The sequence below is a fragment of the Bufo gargarizans genome, chromosome 2 (genome assembly GCF_014858855.1).
Source record: "Bufo gargarizans isolate SCDJY-AF-19 chromosome 2, ASM1485885v1, whole genome shotgun sequence".
NCBI classification, from domain to species: Eukaryota; Metazoa; Chordata; class Amphibia; order Anura; family Bufonidae; genus Bufo; species Bufo gargarizans.
In genome coordinates this window covers 272,841,673-272,861,303 of record NC_058081.1, presented here as the reverse complement: position 1 = coordinate 272,861,303, position 19,631 = coordinate 272,841,673, and the positions used below count along the sequence as shown (strand labels likewise).

The following is a 19,631-nucleotide window of genomic DNA, read 5'->3' as shown; positions in this document are numbered from 1 at the left end:
CCATATTCTGACACATATTCACGCACAGCTTTTCAGGCAGTTAGCCATGACAGGCCTGAGATCCTTCACAAGGCCCCAGCCTGTCATGGCAACTGATCGAAGACCCACAATTTTGCCACAGGAGCTCCAATCAGAGGACAGAGGGAGCCCCCTCCATCTGTCTAACCACTTAAATGCTGTGATCGCTATTGGCCACAGTATCTTAGAGGGTAAATAACTACTCCATACACTTACAATGTACCACAATGTACAGTTACGTCATGGTGCGTGTAAGGGTTAAGAGGCTTTTACAGCGGTAATGGACATCATAGCACTGGCTAGCATTATGGCTTTCTTTACCAGTTCTCTTCTAGTACCTCAGTATCTTATATTGTTAGGTTGTTATGTATTTTGTACAGATGTAGCCGAGCTAATATTGGCTCTGATAACACATGCGCAGTGTTATCTTGGTTATCTTGTGACAAAAGCCATTGAAAACCATTGAGAAGTTAGTTATCTTTTTCTTCCCATACCTACCATAACATGTTATCCATCAAGTTTAGCTCATCTGCATCTATATGTATGACTGTTACTACCAGTAAGGGATGGTTGGCAAATGTTGTAAGGAACAGGGCTAACCACCATGTTCCTCCTCTCTTGGTATGAATGGGCTGATCCTGCTTCCTGTGAGGGGGGGGGGGGGGGGGAGTTCCTGTGTAAGCGAGGAAGTACACTACACTAGAATCTCCTGCTCCTAAGGCCTATTGCACATGACCGTATGGCTTTTTGTGTATTTTGCAGTCCGCAAAAAACAGATGCACAAAAAATACGGATGACGTCTGTGTTCATTCCGTTTTTTGAGGAAAAGAACAGCTGGCCCCTGATAGAACAGTACTATCCTTGTCCGTAAGGGTCCATTCACACGTACGTAGTGCATTGCAGATCTGCAAATTGCGGATCCGCAATACACTCGGCCGGCACCCCCATAGCAATTGCGGACAATTGCGGACAAAAAAAGGACATGTTCTATCTTTGCACGGAAAAACGGAAATACAGAAATGGAAGGCATACGAAGTACCTTTCGTTTGTTTGCGGATCCATTGAAATGAATGGTTCCGTATACAGACCGTATACAGAACGCAAAAAATGGAACGTAAACGGAAAAAAAAAACGTTTGTGTGCATGAGGCCTAAGAGAGGTTCACCACAGAGATAAACTTGATTGTGCCTGAAGTGAATCCTTGAGAAGACAGACAACAGTATGAACATCTACAACCAGCATTAAAGAAACTGTTGTACGGTGAGGGTCTACATCTAAGACACTCATCACCCAGACTACTACTATGCCAGCACAGTAATAGTGCTAAACTGCAGACAACCAACCTGCCTCCATCATCCTTACTGGTGCCAAAATATTGCACTTAAAATCTGCTGCTATTTAATGTATTTGAAGATCTATGTTGCACGTAGTAAAAAGACTTTATGTTTAATTCTGGCCTCAAACTTCAGTACTACATTTCCACTGCCTCGATCCCCAGGGAGCAATTCCCTGAGGAAGTACACCTTGACACAACACTTTATTGGGGCCACTACTACTCCCATCCTCCACACCAGATCATTTGGGGCTTGCAGCACTCTGCCAACACAGGTCACCATCTCTGCACCTCACCCCATCGCCACCAGCACATAGCAGGGTTGGATTATTTTCTATCTGGGGTCTCGCCAAATTCATCATGTAGCCCCAGCCTACTACATGTAAACCTCATTGTGCATTGCCATACATCAGTATTGTAGGCTAGGGATCAGCACAACCTTTGGTACCCCAGCTGTTGTGACGCTACAACTCCCAGCGTGCACACTTACTCGACTGTTCTTGTAACTCCTATAGAAGTGAAAGTAGGATTCTGAAAGATGTAGTTTCAGAACAGCAGGCGTGCCGGAGGTTGCTGATCACTGTAGGCCATCAATACTGATTATGGAGGACCCCCACCAATCATCACAAAGGAGCTCCACTCTCGTACAAGCCATGCACCACACTATTTTTGTTACACAGACGCAATGGCTGCTCCATAAGACAGATGTGCCAAACACTGCATCTTGTCACTTATGGGGTCATTCTCTTAGGCAGTTATCTGTCTGTGTGAAGGTCTTCAAATGAACACTGATTGACTTGCTGTATTTCCAATCAGTTCTCAGTATAAGGGCTCATGCACACAAACTTATTTTCTTTCTGTGTCCATTCTGTTTTTTTAACGGACTGTATGCGAAACCATTCACTTTAATGGGTCCAAAAAAAAAACTGAAGTTACTCCGTGTGCATTCCGTTTCCGTATGTCCGTATTTCCGTTCCGCAAAAAAATAGAACATGTCCTATTATTGTCTGCATTACAAGGATAGTACTGTCCTATGAAGGGCCAGCTGTTCTATTCCGCAAAATACGGAATGCACACGGATGTCATCCGTATTTTTTGCGGATCCTTTATTTGCGGACTGCAAAATACATACGGTCATGTGCATGAGCCCTAAGGCAGTCTTAAAGGATCCTTAGAGGTATAGACATCTTTGGGCGGTCAGAAAGTCATCATTCTATTGAGTGCCTACTGGTATCCTCTTGTACATTATCATATTTGATTACGATGTAATGCATTATTCCATATCTGTAATCCAGAATCACTAAACCAACAAAGGTCTTTTTCCATTTTTTTTAAGATGCGCTCAGTTAGTAGAGTCTTTAAGTTTATTGATCTCCCAAGAGAAGACGTGTCAAGCAATAAGAATAATAAGGAGGATCTGTCAGAGGTTCTTATCATTGAGAATGAATACACAAAGAAAGATCCAGACTGGCCATCTGGGGGTCAAATGACTGTAAAAGACCTGTCTGCAAAGTATGTGGAAGGAGGCCATGCTGTTTTGGAAAATATCTCATTCTCAATTAATCCTGGTCAAAGGGTAAGATCAGTACTGGGCTCATATACTGTGTAACTGGCAGCTCATTGTACACTATTCAGATCTGCCAAAATGAAATCTTTAGCTAGCACTTGTATTTTTTCTCAAGAACTTCTAATACGTATAGAAACATGATCTTCAAATTACAGAGCAGTTACAGTCTTAATCCTAAAATTCAAGACATATGAGCTGGAAGGCAATGACAATGTTTTTCATATTTTGTAGCCAAATAGAATTGAGTGCCAATAGGAAAATTCTACAATTTGGGGTCTAAACCCCTATATTTGTGGTATTTAAAGAATTCTGAATATGAGACCGTATGACGTAGTGGAGAGTCATAAGTTTTGCACCAATGGTGCAGCTTATAATAGGTATTAGAGACCTAAATCTATAAGAGACCAAAAACATGGAAATCTATGGAATTATAGCACAACAAAAAAATATAAATAAAAAAATCAATGATTTAACTATTAAAATGCACCCATGTTTGACTTCTCTTCTACCAGTTTTAGAGTTTAGATTTTTTCTTAGAGTATTTCATTAATGTTTGCTATATATATTCTACTATTATACATCCCAGCAGAAAACACTGCCACTAACAATTGAGGGTAAATAGGCAAGTACATTGATTCCTACGGGTGCAATTGTAATTAGCATCAAGGTGTCTTTTCCCACTGACTGCCTTTAAAGTCCAGTTTGCATCTACATCCTTTGAAATAATCATTTATGAAGATAGCTGCAATTTTGTAGTGTATTTCCTTTACATTTAATGCTCCTATCTTCCTTTCTGGACTGTGGTCACATGACCATGTCCATGCAAGTCTGTCTTATTTCCCATGATGTCCATGAATGTGTCAAAGCAGTGATAGGGGCGTGTCTATGTAACTAGCTGGTGGGAGGAGCTATAAACTAGCTGGGTGTTACTAGGGGCAGTGATAGGGGCGTGTCAATGTATCTAGCTGGGTGGGAGGAGCTATAAACTAGCTGGGTGTTGTTAGGGGAGGTGCTAGAGCTGTGACAGAGAAAAGACAAGTGCATCATGGGTTTGGTTGGATACAGCAACAGGAAGTGCTACGTACGGGATGTAGCAAACCAGAATCATTTGTTTACATGGTGAAAATGGGTCAGGAGATTCTGAACTAAAAAAGCATGGGTAAGCAGCATATCTGTTAAAAAACCACAATAATCCCAGAAAACTCCTCTAAGATTTTTTTGTTGTTGTCCTCAGTCTCCACACTTATGCCTCATTCACACGTCAGTTTTCGGTCAGTGATTTCCATCAGTGATTGTGAGCCAAAACCAGGTGCGGCTCTAAACACAGAACAGGTGCAGATCTTTCCCTTATTCCTTATGTCTGTGGAGGTTCCACACCTGGTTTTGGCTCACAATCACTGATGGAAAACACTGAGGCTTTACCCTGTGAAACACATTCTTTGATGGTTTAAATATATTTAATGACTCCCCAGCTTCTGGTATACTTATTCTTCCTGTCCGAGCACAGACATCTTACCTCTACTCTCTGAGGTATAGTGCTGTTTTAAACACATGCTTTACATTCATATCTTAAATATCTCAAATTCCAGGTTGGCTTATTGGGAAGAACGGGTTCAGGAAAAAGCACATTGTTGTCTGCCTTTTTAAGATTATTGTCAACGCAAGGGGAAATTCTGATTGATGGGGTATCTTGGCAGACATTACCGCTTCAGAAATGGAGAAAAGCTTTTGGAGTCATTCCACAGGTATGTTTTCACTATGTTTTCACTATATGTATATCTGTTTACAGCATTTACAGTTTATTAGTGACTTTATTTGCAAAAATCTGACTTTGGTTAAGGCCTTCCTTTTAGAAATAAGTAAACGGAGTCACTTTGCCTAGGTTAGTGCATCCCCATTTCACACTATCACTTCCCTAGTTTTGTGCCTAAAGGTTTGCTGTCCCATGGCTGTGTTTCAGAACGTTGCTTATGTCCAGTAGTTTAGGAACCCAGTCAGTCCCTTGTATCCTGCCTTCATGTCCCAGTCATTTACCAGTATCCAGGGGTATTTTAACCCCTTAGTGACCAGGCTTGACAAAGCGCTGCTAGGCACAAAACGGCTGTTGCCTTGTGTCTCTGAGAAGTGACCCGCATCTGCTTTGTTTTTAACCTGAAACAAAGCTGCAAGTGGTAAAAGTCCCAGTGAGTGCCGCTATTCTTCTGCTCTCTGATTTATGATTATTTAGATTGTCTATTTAATCTGAGCAGCGCCGATATTACCGCATGTCTGTTTGCATGAGTATGAATCCTGCTGGATAGTAAATCCCATTGAGCAGTGCTGACTATGTTTCTTCATTTAATGAACTCTTTTTTTTTATTTCTATAGAGTTGTGTGAGTTGATTTTTGCAGGACGACTTGTATTTTACATTGGTATCATTTTGGAGTAAATTACGCTTTTTGATTGCTTGTTATTAAGTGTTTTTGGTGGCAACTAAGAATAAATGAGCAATTCTGTCATTTTTTTATTTTTTATTTTTTTATGGCGTTCACCGAAGGGGATAATTTACGTGATATTTATGTAGTCTGGGTTATGGACGCAGCAATACCAAACATATGGTGATTTTTTTGCAATTTTTTTTCATTGAAAAGCTTATTTTCAATGGAAAAAATGTGTTTTTTAATGGAATTTTTTAATTTAATGAATTTTTTTTTTAATAGTGTCACAAGGAACAGTATTTTGCTTTTAAAATGCCTAGAGTGTATTGCATTTTAATGTCAGTGCTATTCTGACATTGACCAGCAGGCTACGCCAGAGAGGCACAGCCAGTTGGAAAACACTAAAGCCTGGTCTGGGGCCCACAGGAGACCCCACCCAGCCTTCACACACATCGGCATCCGGCGATCGCATTTGCGAGTGTGCCGATGGCTGACAGAGGGAGTCCGCTCCCTCTGTCAGCACTTTACATGCAGAGGGCACCATTGCCCGTGGCATGTAAAGTGTTAAACAGCCCGGATCGACACTCCTGTCAGTCCGGGCTGTTAGAGCAGGGCCGCGTCTCACATGTGAGAGCCAGGCCCCTGCTCCCTCGCTGCACGGTGGAACCGTGCAGCGCTTAGACTCTGCGCCGTAAGAAAGTGGCGGCCCAGCCTAATGCCCCTTAGTGACCGACGTAAAAACACGTATGGGTGAACACTAAGGGGTTAATACCCAAGACCTCCATCCTCCACTGCCTAATGGTGTGTTGCATCCCCTGGATGTCCAATGGTTTGGTTACCATGTGTATGCCATCTAGTGGTCAGTGATGTACCTCTGTCAAACTGCTGATATTGCTAAAAGAATTTGTGGCATTACATGGCACCCATTCAAATGAATGGGCTCCCATAGAATATTTAGGGAATGCTTAATTCGATATACCCTATTAGGGAATATGGACAGTGACTGTTCATTTAGGATCACCTTAATAGGTACCTGTAATCAGGTCAGAAACTAAAAACTGTGCACATTACCACATTAGCACCATCCCCATCAGCATTCCATTTTTTTGTTTGGGGTTCATCCCATCCCCTTTTGTTATTTCCCCTGATATTCCTCATGTGCTGCATGCAGATAGACTTTTTTTTTCCATGGGGGTGGCAACCGCAGCCTGTCTCGTGGGGTTGAGTCTTCTTCTTAGCTGTGACACTGTCCACTCTTGGCTGGACAATGTAAGAGAGGTGTGACAATGTGATATTACTAAATTTTTCCTTATTTTCAAAACCACTCTGCGAGAAGTGTTGTTTCCAGACATCGCCATCATAACTCAACAACGGTGTGAATGTGGTGGTGTGCACAGTTTGCAGTCTTCTTTAAGTCCCATGGGAAATAAGGTGATCCATCCAAGTAATGCTATGAACTGCTATTGTAATCTGTGTTCCTTTTCCATCCCTTGTGCCAACGTGTAGATGGAGATGACACCCTGGGGCAGGTATGGCCAACCTGCGGCTCTCCAGCTGTTGCAAAACTACAACTCCCAGAATGCCCAGTCTGCCTACAGCTATTAGCCTACAGCAGGGCATGGTGGGAGTTGTAGTTTTACAACAGCTGGAGAGTCACAGGTTGGCCAGCCCTGCCCTAGGGTAAAGTAACTAAAACATCACACTGCAGTTTTTGCTTTCTTGTGCTGGAGAAGTCAATCCAATAATGTCAATTCTTCGTCCTACACAGCAGGAAAGCACATACGCAATGGAATGGCTTTTCTCTGATAAACAGGAGTTTTCTTGTTTATGAGCGTCATCAAACGACACATTCCACCACAAATAATCTGCCTGAGCAATGTATCTGTCCAGTTCAGTAACTGGGTAAAATCAATTCCTAATGTATCACCAATATCCTGGGGTCCTTTTACATTAGCTGATTGCCACTGACCATTGCCACTTGTTTAAAGGGCTTTTTTCATGGGCCCATGCAAACTGTTTGGGGGACAAATGATCTTTAATATGACTCTTCGTCCCTCATACAGTTTCAGATTGTCAGCAGCCCATCCACTGGTTGCATGCAGAGACGTGCTGCCATCATTCTATTATTATTATATTAAGGAGAAAGACTTAAAGTGCACTCGAGTTTTCAAAAAGTTTGCATAATGGCTGTGCTTCTTCCTTTTCCTTATTTCCCAATTCTTCAGCTGCAGAGCTCACAGAACCGATAAGGTGGGGGAATCACACTTAAGTTTATATTACACGCACAGATAATCGTGCAGATCATCGCTAACCAGCATTCATATAAACACTCATTAGCAATGATCTGGCTGTGTAATACTGCCGCCGATTACCTGGTGAATGAGCAAACGCTCTTTTATCGGGCAATTGGAATCTTTCAGCAGGTTGAAAAATTATTGTTTGCTGGCGTCAGATTGTGCTGTGCAATCGTGATCTGCGGCTGTCAATGGTTCAGTATGGAGATGAGCGATGGCACTAGTGATCACTCCTCCCCATACTGAGATCTACTAACGAAGTTATTCAACAAAATCACGCGTGACTTCGTGAATAGCTAACTTTGGCTGATAGGGGCCCATACATTCTATTACTGTACGGAGACGGATCTCCGTACAGTATTATTTCGAAGTTTTGAATGAAGCAACTTTGGGTGAAGCATCCGAAGCTCGCTTCGCTCAACACTAGGGCCAATGATCGGCCAAATGAACCCATACCAATCATCAGCCTGTGTAAAAGGCCTTTACAGCCCCTGCAAGACATCAGTCTGAAGACTGAATATTAACACCTTAAATTACCTTAAGGTATATATTTTAAAATGTATAAAAAGTGGCTACCACAAGAGCTCATTCTGTGATTGTCATTCATCTGTCCTGCCCGTCTGAATTTCAAAGAGACAGCCCATGCAGATGTTATGGGGCCCTAGGAGAAAGGGGGCCCATTGCAGGTAGTTATTATCCCCATTCCGTTGGGTGGCGACAACTTGCACAGTGATGTGGAGTCCACAGGTGCTGCAGAGCTAGCAAAGAAGTAAAAAGTGTACTTGAGTCACGAAAATGGGATAACGGGAAGCAGAAGTGTGATAGTGTCAGCATCTGAATAGGCCCTGAATGTTATGTTTGCTATGAAGCCACTTGTCCGCTTTTTATACGCCTATAATACAGAGGATATTACTTTTCCTGTGTTAGGCCTTATTAAACAGTACAAGCAATTATTGACTGTAAAAGCGTTGTGTGCTCCTGCCTTACACTGTGTTGCGGGTAAATAACTCTCAGGCTTATGTATAAGACTGGTTGGCTCAGTTTAACTTTTCTAGATTATGACACAGAAAACAGAATGGCTCTTTCATGAGTTTACTTTTATCATCAATAGAAAGCAAACACCATTATACAAACGTTCCTGTTCTCTTCTCTGCATCTGCAGCCAATTTTCTAAAACATGTTTAGCAAGTACAGTTAGTGCCAGACACACTATGGCTGCTTTAGGGTTATATATATATATATATATATATATATATATATATATATATATTATACATGTGTGTAAATGTAAGAAAAAAAAAGATTTCAGCTCACCCACCGTCCTCCTTCGCCGTGCATGGATCCCAGATCAGGAATCAATCAAAAGAGTAGAAACAAATCCAGCAGCAGGCTCAGGATAAAATCCAATTTCTTTATTTCTTCATTATAAAATTCATAGGCTGACCAGACAGGCAAGGTCTACGCGTTCCGACAGTACATCTTAATCATGACCACAGTTGGCATGCTGACTGCAGGAATGTCTATTTCTCTACCATAAGCCATCTCCAAAGGCGTTTCAGAGAATTTGGCAGTACATCCAACCGGCCTCACAACCGCAGACCAGGGGTAACCACACCAGCCAAGGACCTCCAAATCCAGCATGTTCACCGCCATGATCGTCTGAGACCAACCACCCGGACAGCTGCAGCAACAATCGGTTTGCATAACCAAATAATTCCTGCACAAACTGTCAGAAACCGTCTCAGGGAAGCTCATCTGCATGCTCGTCGTCCTCATCGGGGTCTGGACCTGACTGCAGTCTGACGTCGTCGTAACCGACTTGAGTGGGCAAATGCTCACATTCGATGGCGTCTGGCACGTTGGAGAGGCGTTCTGTTCACGGATAAGTCCCGGTTTTCACTGTTCAGGGCAGATGGCAGACAGCGTGTGTGGCGTTGTGTGGGTGAGCGGTTTGCTGACGTCAACGTTGAGTGGCCCATGTTGGTGGTGGGGTTATGGTATGGGCAGGCGTATGTTATGGACAACGAACACAGGTGCATTTTATTAATGGCATTTTGAATGCACAGAGATACCGTGACGAGATCCTGAGGCCCATTGTTGTGCCATTCATCCACGACCATCACCTCATGTTGCAGTATGATAATGCATGGCCCCATATTGCAAGGATCTGTACACAATTCCTGGAAGCTGAAAACATCCCAGTTCTTGCATGGCCAGCATACTCACCGGACATGTCACCCATTGAGCATGTTTGGGATGCTCTGGATCAGCGTATACGACAGTGTGTTCCAGTTCCTGCCACCTGTGAGGTGGTATGGATTAGGGCTCTTTCACACTTGCGTTCTTTTCTTCCGGCATAGAGTTCCGTCGTCGGGGCTCTATGCCGGAAGAATCCTGATCAGTTTTATCCTAATGCATTCTGAATGGAGTGAAATCCGTTCAGGATGCATCAGGATGTCTTCAGTTCCGGAACGGAACGTTTTTTGGCCGGAGAAAATACCGCAGCATGCTGCGCTTTTTGCTCCAGCCAAAAATCCTGAAGACTTGCCGCAAGGCCGGATCCGGAATTAATGCCCATTGAAAGGCATTGATCCGGATCCGGCCTTAAGCTAAACGTCGTTTCGGCGCATTTCCGGATCCGACGTTTAGCTTTTTTAGAGTGGTTACCATGGCTGCCAAGACGCTAAAGTCCTGGCAGCCATGGTAAAGTGTAGCGGGGAGCGGGGGAGCAGCATACTTACCATCCGTGCGGCTCCCGGGGCGCTCCAGAGTGACGTCAGGGCGCCCCAGGCGCATGGATGACGTGATCGCATGGCACGTCATCCATGTGCATGGGGCGCTCTGACGTCACTCTGGAGCGCCCCGGGAGCCGCGCGGACTGTAAGGCTGGGTTCACACTTGAGCGTTGCGCAAACGCGCGTTTTACGCGCGTTTTTGACGCGCATTTTTATGCGCGTTTTTGTAATAGTAAACGCGCGTTTGACGCGCGTTTGTGTGATTCACTACAGTGTCCTATGGCCACAAACGCCCCAAAAGTCGCTCATGTACTTTTTGGAGCGTCGGGCGTTTTACAGCGCGATCGTACGCGCTGTAAAACGCCCAAGTGTGAACCATTCCCATAGGGAATCATTGGTTTCTCCTTGTTGAGCGTTTTACAGCGCGTAGGAACGCGCTGTAAAACGCTCAGGTGTGAACCCAGCCTAAGTATACCGCTCCCCCGCTCCTATTATGGCAACCAGGACTTTAATAGCGTCCTGGCTGCCATAGTAACACTGAAAGCATTTTGAAGACGGATCCGTCTTCAAATGCTTTCAGTACACTTGCGTTTTTCCGGATCCGGTGTGTAATTCCAGCAAGTGGAGTACACGCCGGATCCGGACAACGCAAGTGTGAAAGAGGCCTTATCTCAGCAAAGGAGAAGTGCTCACTAACACAGATTTAGACAGATTTGTGAACAATATTTGAGAGTAATGGGTCTTTTGTGTATGTAGAAATGTTTCAGATCTTTAAGTTCAGCTCATGCAAAATGGGAGAAAAACTGAAAGTGTTGTGTTTATAGTTTTGTTCAGTGTATATAGTGCAGGATAGGCCATTATGAAATGGGTTTTCTGAGACTTTTATACTGATGACCTATCTTCTGATAGGTCATCAGTTAGTGTTGAGCAAATCGATCAGAATTTCAGAAAAATTCAATTTACCGCGAGGCTGAATTTCCTTGAGCTTCATGGTAACGAATCTATTTTTCCTGAAATGGTGGCAAAAAAAATCATACCTTATCTGTTTGCTCGCAAAGAGGCTGTTGCGGCCATCTTGATTGCAGAAACTGCGCTGGCCAGACACGGTGACGTCATCAGTGATCAAAATGGCCACGACAGCCTTGACGGCCTCTCTGCGATCAAATTAATAAGGTGAGTATATATATATATATATTTGTAACCTGATTAGCCCCTGAAACGCCTTAATTTTACTCTCAGGTGCCGGGCAGCATCTAAGGGGTTCAATGACCGGGGGTGGCGCAATCCCCATTCCCCGTCATTGCGCCCGCTACATACAAAGAAATGCGCTTCGTGACAAAGTGATTTATTTGTGAAATTCAGCAAAGCAGCCAAATCGAATTCTTCATGATTTTGCTCATATGTAGTCATCGGTATCTGATTGGTGGGGGCGTCCCAGGTGTCCCGGGTGTTGACTGTTTGAGAAGAAACCGGCGCTTACAGTAGAACCACAGACTTCTCTCAGCTCATCAAACACAGCGCTCCATTTGATAGTGGATGAGCTTGGAATCGCACCTCAGCTCCATTAACTTCAATGGGGCTGAGCTGCTCCTGGGCCATGTGACAAATGAACGTGATGTCACATGACCTCAGGCTAAGCTGCAGGAAGGCCACTGCGAGTGCTGGCATCTTCTCAAACAGCTGACCGTTGGTTTTCCCTTTGAAGGGGTTTTCTGGGTCATAGTGGGTCCTGCAAAAGTACCTTAAATACACCTAACTTGCCTGTAGACGATAATTCGTAATTTACTTACCTGTAATTCATATTACCAGTCATGTGATATTCCTCTTCTGAGATCCTGCCTCCGTTGTAGTTGCATCCTGTACCAAGTTTCCAGCCTGGGCTATAGATGGGATATTACTTCTGTACTGCTATAGATGGGATATTACTTCTGTACTGCTATGGGTCCAGAACTATTCCTCTCCCTGGCACATCTGTAAACTCCTGAATTCACCTCATCTACGAATGCATCAGGGAGAGAAATAGTTCTGGACCCTGTCACAGTGGAAGTGAAAGAAACCTGGAAAAGGACATGATGTTGGCAGAAGCAGCATTTTGAGAAAAAGAGTGCCACATGGCCAGGTCCTGGGAGGTCAATCCATTCAACTTCAAAACAGAAAGTATATTACAAGCTTTCTTCTGCAGGGGTGTTATGTGTAATTAAGGTGAGTTTGTGGGACCTGCTGGGTCCCCGAAAATCCTTTTGACGAATAACATAGAGGCCCTTGTGCATGCCTTATGTATACTTGGTTTATGTTCAATGTGTGGGTTGTCCACTATCTTGACTTCTTCTTCCCTCAGACATGGTTTTCTTAATGAATCTTAGATTTCCCATCATGACTGGCTTTGCAGAGACTAAGGGGGTAGAGTCTCTACACTGCAGAGGCACACTACACTGATCTGATTCCAATCTACTGTAGGGTCTCCATGTTCTTCTATGTGATATAGCTTGAGCCTGTCTGCCCTCTCTTCTGTCATCTCTCTCCCCTGTCAGCTTACATACTGGAGGCAAGGAGATTAGTGTGACGCTACATCTCATAGAACTACTCTGGAGAGTCAGCACACACCTGGAGAACTAGGCCGACTTCTCTGTCGGCTACAGGCTCTATCGTAGGCATGGGCTGCACCTCAATAGGGAAGGGGCAGCTGTGTTGGGGGAGAAGATGGCTAGAAAGTTGGAGGAGTGTTTAAACTAGGGACTGGGGGAGGGTAATTACATTATAAGATGGGAAAAATGGTGCAGATAGAGACCGGGGCAAGGTAATGGGACTGGGGGAGGAATGGAAGGAGGGACTAGAATAGTTCAGAAGGAAAGGTGTAGGGTAAAAAATATACATAAACCTCTTAATTGTATGTATACTAATGCCAGAAGCCTGACTAATAAAACTGGGTAACTGGAATTAGTGATGTGTGAGGAGGACTATGACATAGTGGGAATAACTGAGACATGGCTGGATGATAGCTATGACAGGGCAGTTAATGTACAGTCTGTTTAGAAAGTATCGCCAAAACCGGAGAGGGGGAGGGGTCTACCTTTATGTAAAGTCCTGTCTAAAGCACACAGTCCGAAAAGATATGAGTGAGGGACATGAACATATGGAGTCACTGTGGGTAGAAATACATGGAGGCCAAAACAATAATAAAATACTAATAGGGGTTTATTATAAACCACCTAATATATCAGAGTCCACAGAAAATCTGCTACTAAACGAGATAGATGAGGCAGCAGATCATAATGAGCTGGTTATTATGGGGGACTTTAACTACCCAGATATAGACTAGGAAACTGAAACCTGTATATATCATAAAGGAAACAGGTTCTTGGCAATAACTAAAGGCAATTACCTTTCCCAACTGGTTCAGGACCCGACTAGAGGGACAGCCAATAGCCATATTGGACTTAGTATTAACCAATAGACCTGACAGAACAACAGATATGCAGGTTGGATGACACCTGGGAAATAGTGACCATAAAGTAATAACCTTCCAATTGTCATTCAAAAGAGTGTTTCTTAAGGGAGGAACAAAATACCAAACTTCAAAAAAGCTAATTTAGCCAACTAACAGAGGCCATAAGCCTAACTAACTAGGACAAATTCATCAAAAATAAAAATACAGCCACAAAATGTGATATTTTTAAAAGCATCCTAAAATCTAATTGTGAGAGGTACATACCTTATGGGAATAAAAGGTTAATGAACAAGAAAAAAAACAATGTGGATAAATAGAACTGTAAAGAAAGCAATAAATGACAAAAATAAATCATTTAAATCACTAAAACAGGAGGGTAGCGAGAAAGCACTGAAAAACTATAACAAAAAAAAATTGAATGGGTAAAAAACAAATAAAAGCAGCCAAACTAGAGACCAAGGGATTAATTGCCAAAGAGAGCAAAACTAACCCTAAAATGTTCTTCAATTATATAAATGGTAAAAAGTATAAATCTGAAGGTGTCAGCCCTCTACAAAGTAATGAGGGGGGAGTTGCAGAGAGCGATGAAGGAGAAAGCAAAGCTTTTAAATAAACTGTCAGATAAAATGCAGAATGTAAAAGTACATTCCCCATTAAAAGTGTTGTCTGGCCCAGGAAGAAGTACAGTGGGTTCTTAAAAAGATGAAAATAGACAAATCTCCAGGACCAGATGGCATCCTAAGAGAATTATGTAATGTCATATCCAGACCCTTATTTCTGATATTTAAGGACTCTATACTGACAGAGAGTGTTCCACGGGATTGGCGCATAGCAAATGTGGTGCCAATATTCAAAAAGGGTCCAAAAACAGAGCCCGGAAACTTTAAGTTTAACATCTGTCGTGGGTAAACTGTTTGAAGGTTTTCTAAGAGATGCTATCTTGGAGTACCTCAATGAAAATAAGCAAATAACGCCATAACAGCATGGCTTCATGAGGGATCGGTCATGTCAAACTAATTTAATCAGTTTCTATGAGGAGGTAAGTTCTAGACTTGACAGCAGCGAATCAATGGATATTGTATATCTGGACTTCTCCAAAGCATTTGACACTGTACCGCATGAAAGGTTAGTATATAAAATGAGAATTCTTGGACAGGGAGAAAATGTCTGTATGTGGGTAAGCAACTGGCTGAGTGATAGAAAGCAGAGGATAGTTATTAATAGTGATGGACGAACATCGGCCAGGACGATTCGCAAATATGAACGCGCGTTCGCGATCAAATATTTGTGAACTGTGCATTCACGGCGAGCCCCATTAACTTTAATGGCAGGCGAACCTGAAAAAGCTTCAGGTCATATTTGCAGCCAGCAAACACTTACTAGAAGTACACAAATAGTCCCACAACACGGACAGTGATATACCAGAGGGGGATCATTGGCAAAAATTCCCACAAAAAATATGTATTTTAATCAGGAACCATTATAAAATGGCATCTTAAAGGGAAACTCTCATAAATGTGCCCTGCTGGAGCCTAGAAATTTTTTATTTCCTATCGGTTTGATGTATACAAATGTGCAGCACTCCACGTTTTTGTATCCTGCAGAGTCTATTAAAAAAACACACGTTAACATAAAAAAAAATTCTACCATGGAACTGTATGGTGAACGGACGCCACTGTACGGCATCAATCTGAGGCATCTTTGGTATGCATAAAATGGATGGCAAAAATAGGATGTGAACCCAGCCCTAGTGTCAGAATAAGCACCTGTACACAGCGGAGCAGCGTGGCGGAGAGGGGAGGCTGCCATGTACTGACAGAGCTCTACCTGGTTCTGGTGGTCAGGGATGAGGACTGTGTTTACCAAGGATAATTTTCTACTGGGAAATACAAGGCACAGTATAATATGCTAGAATCTATATAATATAAAGATATTAGCCCTACCCCCGAATAATAATACAATTAAGTGGTCCTTTATTATATAGAAATACGTCTATGTTAGGCGTATTTCTGACAAAGATAGTGGCACAAAGGTCCTTAGCACCGCAATCTGCATATTTTTCCTGCTCATGCCAGGTCTAAAAAAGGATGGTATAGGCAGTGAAAAGGATACAGTTATGGCCATCCAGTTATTGGATACCACCGCCATACATTGACCGGATAGCACCTCAGTACAGTGACCAGATAACACCGCCATACCATGACCGGATAAAAGGGTTTAAGAGGGCACAGTACAGGGAATGACTAGTGGCACTGCACAGGGCGTGGTAAGAGGGCCCAATGCAGGGTATAAGGGGGCACATTACGGGGGGAGGGGCACAGTATGGGGTGGGGGGCACAGTCACATGACCCTGTTACATTAGAAGGTCCTTAAGGTGAATACGCCACCATAATGAGAGAAGTGAGACAAGGGTGTGATTATGTAGCTACTGTTGGCCAGCACAGGCCCCAGAAATTAGGCAATAGGCATTCACCTGACAGCAAAGAACTTTGGATTCTGTGGCTGGAGGTACATTAGGCGGTCACAGGATAAATGTGTAACTGTCGGCCAGTACAGGCCCCAAAAATTAGGCAATAGGCGTTCACCTGACAGCAAAGAACTTTGGATTATGTGGATAGAGGTACATTAGGAGGTCACAGGATAAATATGTAAATGTCGGCCAGTACAGGCCCCAAAAATTAGGCAATAGGCATTCACCTGACAGCAAAGAACTTTGGATTCTGTGGCTGGAGGTACAATAGGCGGTCACAGGATGTAACTGTCGGCCAGTACAGGCCCCAAAAATTAGCCAATAGGCATTCACCTGACAGCAAAGAACTTTGGATTCTGTGGCTGGAGGTACAATAGGCGGTCACAGGATGTAACTGTCGGCCAGTACAGGCCCCAAAAATTAGCCAATAGGCATTCACCTGACAGCAAAAAACTTTGGATTCTGTGGCTGGAGGTAAATTAGACGGTGACAGTATAAAAATTTAACTGTCGGACAGTACAGGCCCCAAAAATTAAGAGTTCCATTGCAAATTGTGCCAGCTCTGGCCACAGGTCAAGCCTGCATACCCAGTAGTCAAGCGGTTCCTCGCTTCTCAGAGCGTCCACATCGGCCGTTAACCCGATGTAATCAGACACCTGTCAATCTAAGCATTCCCTGAGGCTGGATCCGGAGGGCGGCTGTAGATTGCTTGGCTGTAAGAATGATCTCATATCCGAAGTGACCAACACATCTTCAAAAGGCCCTCTTTTTGCAGGCGCGGTGGGATTGGTACCCGCACCTGTTTCGCTGTGGGTGGAAATTACTCTGCCAGTGCCCGCAACAGCAGAATGCAGCATCTCTCGCAGCAAGGCCTGGAAATGCTGCATTCTGACATCCCTCTGTGATGCTGGTAATATGTCCGCCATTTTTTGTTTGTACTGGGGGTCCAAGTACGTTGCCACCCAGTACAGGTCCTTGACCTTTATGCTTTTTATACGGGGGTCTCTCTTCAAACACTGGAGCATGAAGGCCCCCATTTGCACTAAATTGGAAGCGGTGGAGCGTCCTGGATCCTGCTTATTGCCCAGGAGAATGTCGTCGGTCTCCTGCCCCCAGCCACGGGCAACACCAGGGATCCCCGAAAAGTTTAAAGCCTGCTCTTCTTGCTCCTCCTCCTCCCCCCAGCCACCATCCTCCTCTAACTCCTCTTCAGAGTCTTGCTGACTTGTCTCAGATGGAGAAGCCCCCCCTGGAAATTCTTTCAGCATTGCGACTTCCTCATTTTCCAGCTCCTGCTCCTTGTCAGCTTGATCAATGACACGATGCAATGCTGCTCCAGAAAGAAGGTGTAAGGTATGATGTCACTGATAGCGCCCTGGCTGCGACTGACCAGTTTGGTGATCTCATCAAATGGCCGCAGAAGTCTGCATGAGCAGCCCCTGGCGCGATGAAAATAAACCAAGCTCCCCAGAACCTGTCCTGCCGCAGAGTTCATACAGGTAGTCGTTAATGGCACGTTTCTGCTGGAGCAGCCTATCAAGCATATACAAGGTGGAGTTCCAGCGCGTCGGGCAGTCACAAATCAGACGTTTGACGGGCAAGTGGTTTAGCCGCTGAATGTCAGCAAGGCGAGCCATGGCCATGTAAGATCTTATAAAATGGCCAGAGATTTTCCTGGCCTGCCGCAAGACGTTCTGGACCCCAGGGTATTTGGCAACGAATCACTGCACAACTAAGTACGGGAAGTGTACCATGTGTCATTTTGCCCTGTTTCAGCGCGCTCAGCAAATTGGCACCGTTGTCGCACACACTCAAATTGAGCGGGATTAGCCACTGATCGGCCTGTGACCGCAGAGCTGAAAGCAGTGCAGGCACGTCGAATAGGTTTTGGGGAGCTTGGGGGGTGCAGCAGAAGAGGCGGTAGCAGTGGAAAAGGAGGAGTCAGCCGAGGAGGAGACAGAGGATGTAGTAGGAGGAGGAGAAGAAGAGTCTGGCCTGCATGCAATCCTTGGCGGTAACACCAAATCCACATAGGTGCCACAGGTTACAAGCTTGATGGCCGTCAGAAGGTTCACCCAGTGGGCAGTAAAAGTTGTGTACATTCCCTGCCCGTGTTTGCTAGACCACGTGTCTGTGGTCAGATGTATATTGGCACCGACACTGTGTACCAGAGATATATTAACTTGCCGCTAAACGTGGCCATATAGTTCAGGGATGCCCTTATGGGAGAAACATTTCCTTCCGGGGACCTTCTATTGCGGTGTGCCAATGGCCACAAATTTTCTAAAGGCCTCCAAGTTCGACAATTTATATGGCAGTAGTTGGCGGGCTAGCAGTTCCGACAAGCCAGCGGTCAGCCGTTGGGCAAGAGGATTATCCGGCGTCATAATTTTTTTTTACACTCGAACATTTGGGCCACAGAAGCCTGCCTTGCGCCAGATGAACGCGTTGAGGACATGGTGGAAGGTAGAGTGGAGGACAAATGGGAGGAGGAGGAGAAGGAGCAGAGGCAGGAGGTGAAGTGCCGGTAATGTGTGGCTTTGTGGGTTCTGACCGCGTTGCTCCCATTGGGCTCGGTGATGGGAGGCCAGGTGCCTTCTTTAGGCAGTCGTCCCTAGGTGAGTGTTGGGCTAATCGCGACTTATGCATTGACAGCACAGGCTGCAGATGGCAACACTGTTATCAGCAGCTGACACGTTAAAAAAAAAACACACTGTGGAGCCATGTGCCGGCGTCCTGGGAGCGCCAGATGTGACTGTGCATGGTGGATGACTCGCTCCAGATATATTTGCAGTCTGCTTTTTGCCTCCTGTGCACTGTGAGTTCTGCCTGCTTCTCCTCCTTCTCCTCCCTATCTGCTGCTCCGTCTCTCCCTCTGAACTCCCCTCTTCCTCTCTTGTGGGCACCCACGTGACGTCCATCGAAATGTCATCATCGTCACCTTCACAACCACTGACATTAGAGATCTCAGAGAAGGCAGCAACAGCGGGGACCACCCTCCTTGGGCTTATCTGGATACTGTCGTCAGACCGGTGGGTGGCGGCAGTTGCTACCTCCTCTTCCTCATCCGATGCCAATAATGGCTGCGCATCAGTAAGGTTTGGGAATGGATGGGAAAATAATTCCTCTGACTCGAGTGGAGGTGCTATGATGGTGGTGGTGGTGTCTTTGGGGGTGCACACAGCAGAAAGTGAGGAGGGTAAAGATAGAGAGGATGAGGAGGGTGCAGAAGTGGAAGGCTGAGTGAGCCACTCAACCAACTGTGGTGCGTCATTTGACATAATCGCACGCACCTTCTCCAACTTCCCACTTAAGCCCCGGCCTGGTGCACCTGCCCTGCCCCTACCA

The 19,631-nt window shown here is 44.6% G+C and overlaps 1 protein-coding gene across 1 annotated transcript in view; it reads left to right on the top strand.

Annotated features, from left to right (window-relative positions):
- The window catches only part of CFTR (CF transmembrane conductance regulator), a 196,509-nt gene that overhangs the window by 162,399 nt on the left and 14,479 nt on the right, over positions 1–19,631 (top strand). Inside the window, exons 22-23 of the mRNA XM_044280293.1 lie at positions 2,688–2,927; positions 4,508–4,663. Coding sequence (XP_044136228.1) covers positions 2,688–2,927; positions 4,508–4,663 — 396 coding nt within the window. The remainder of the gene's footprint in view (positions 1–2,687; positions 2,928–4,507; positions 4,664–19,631) is intronic.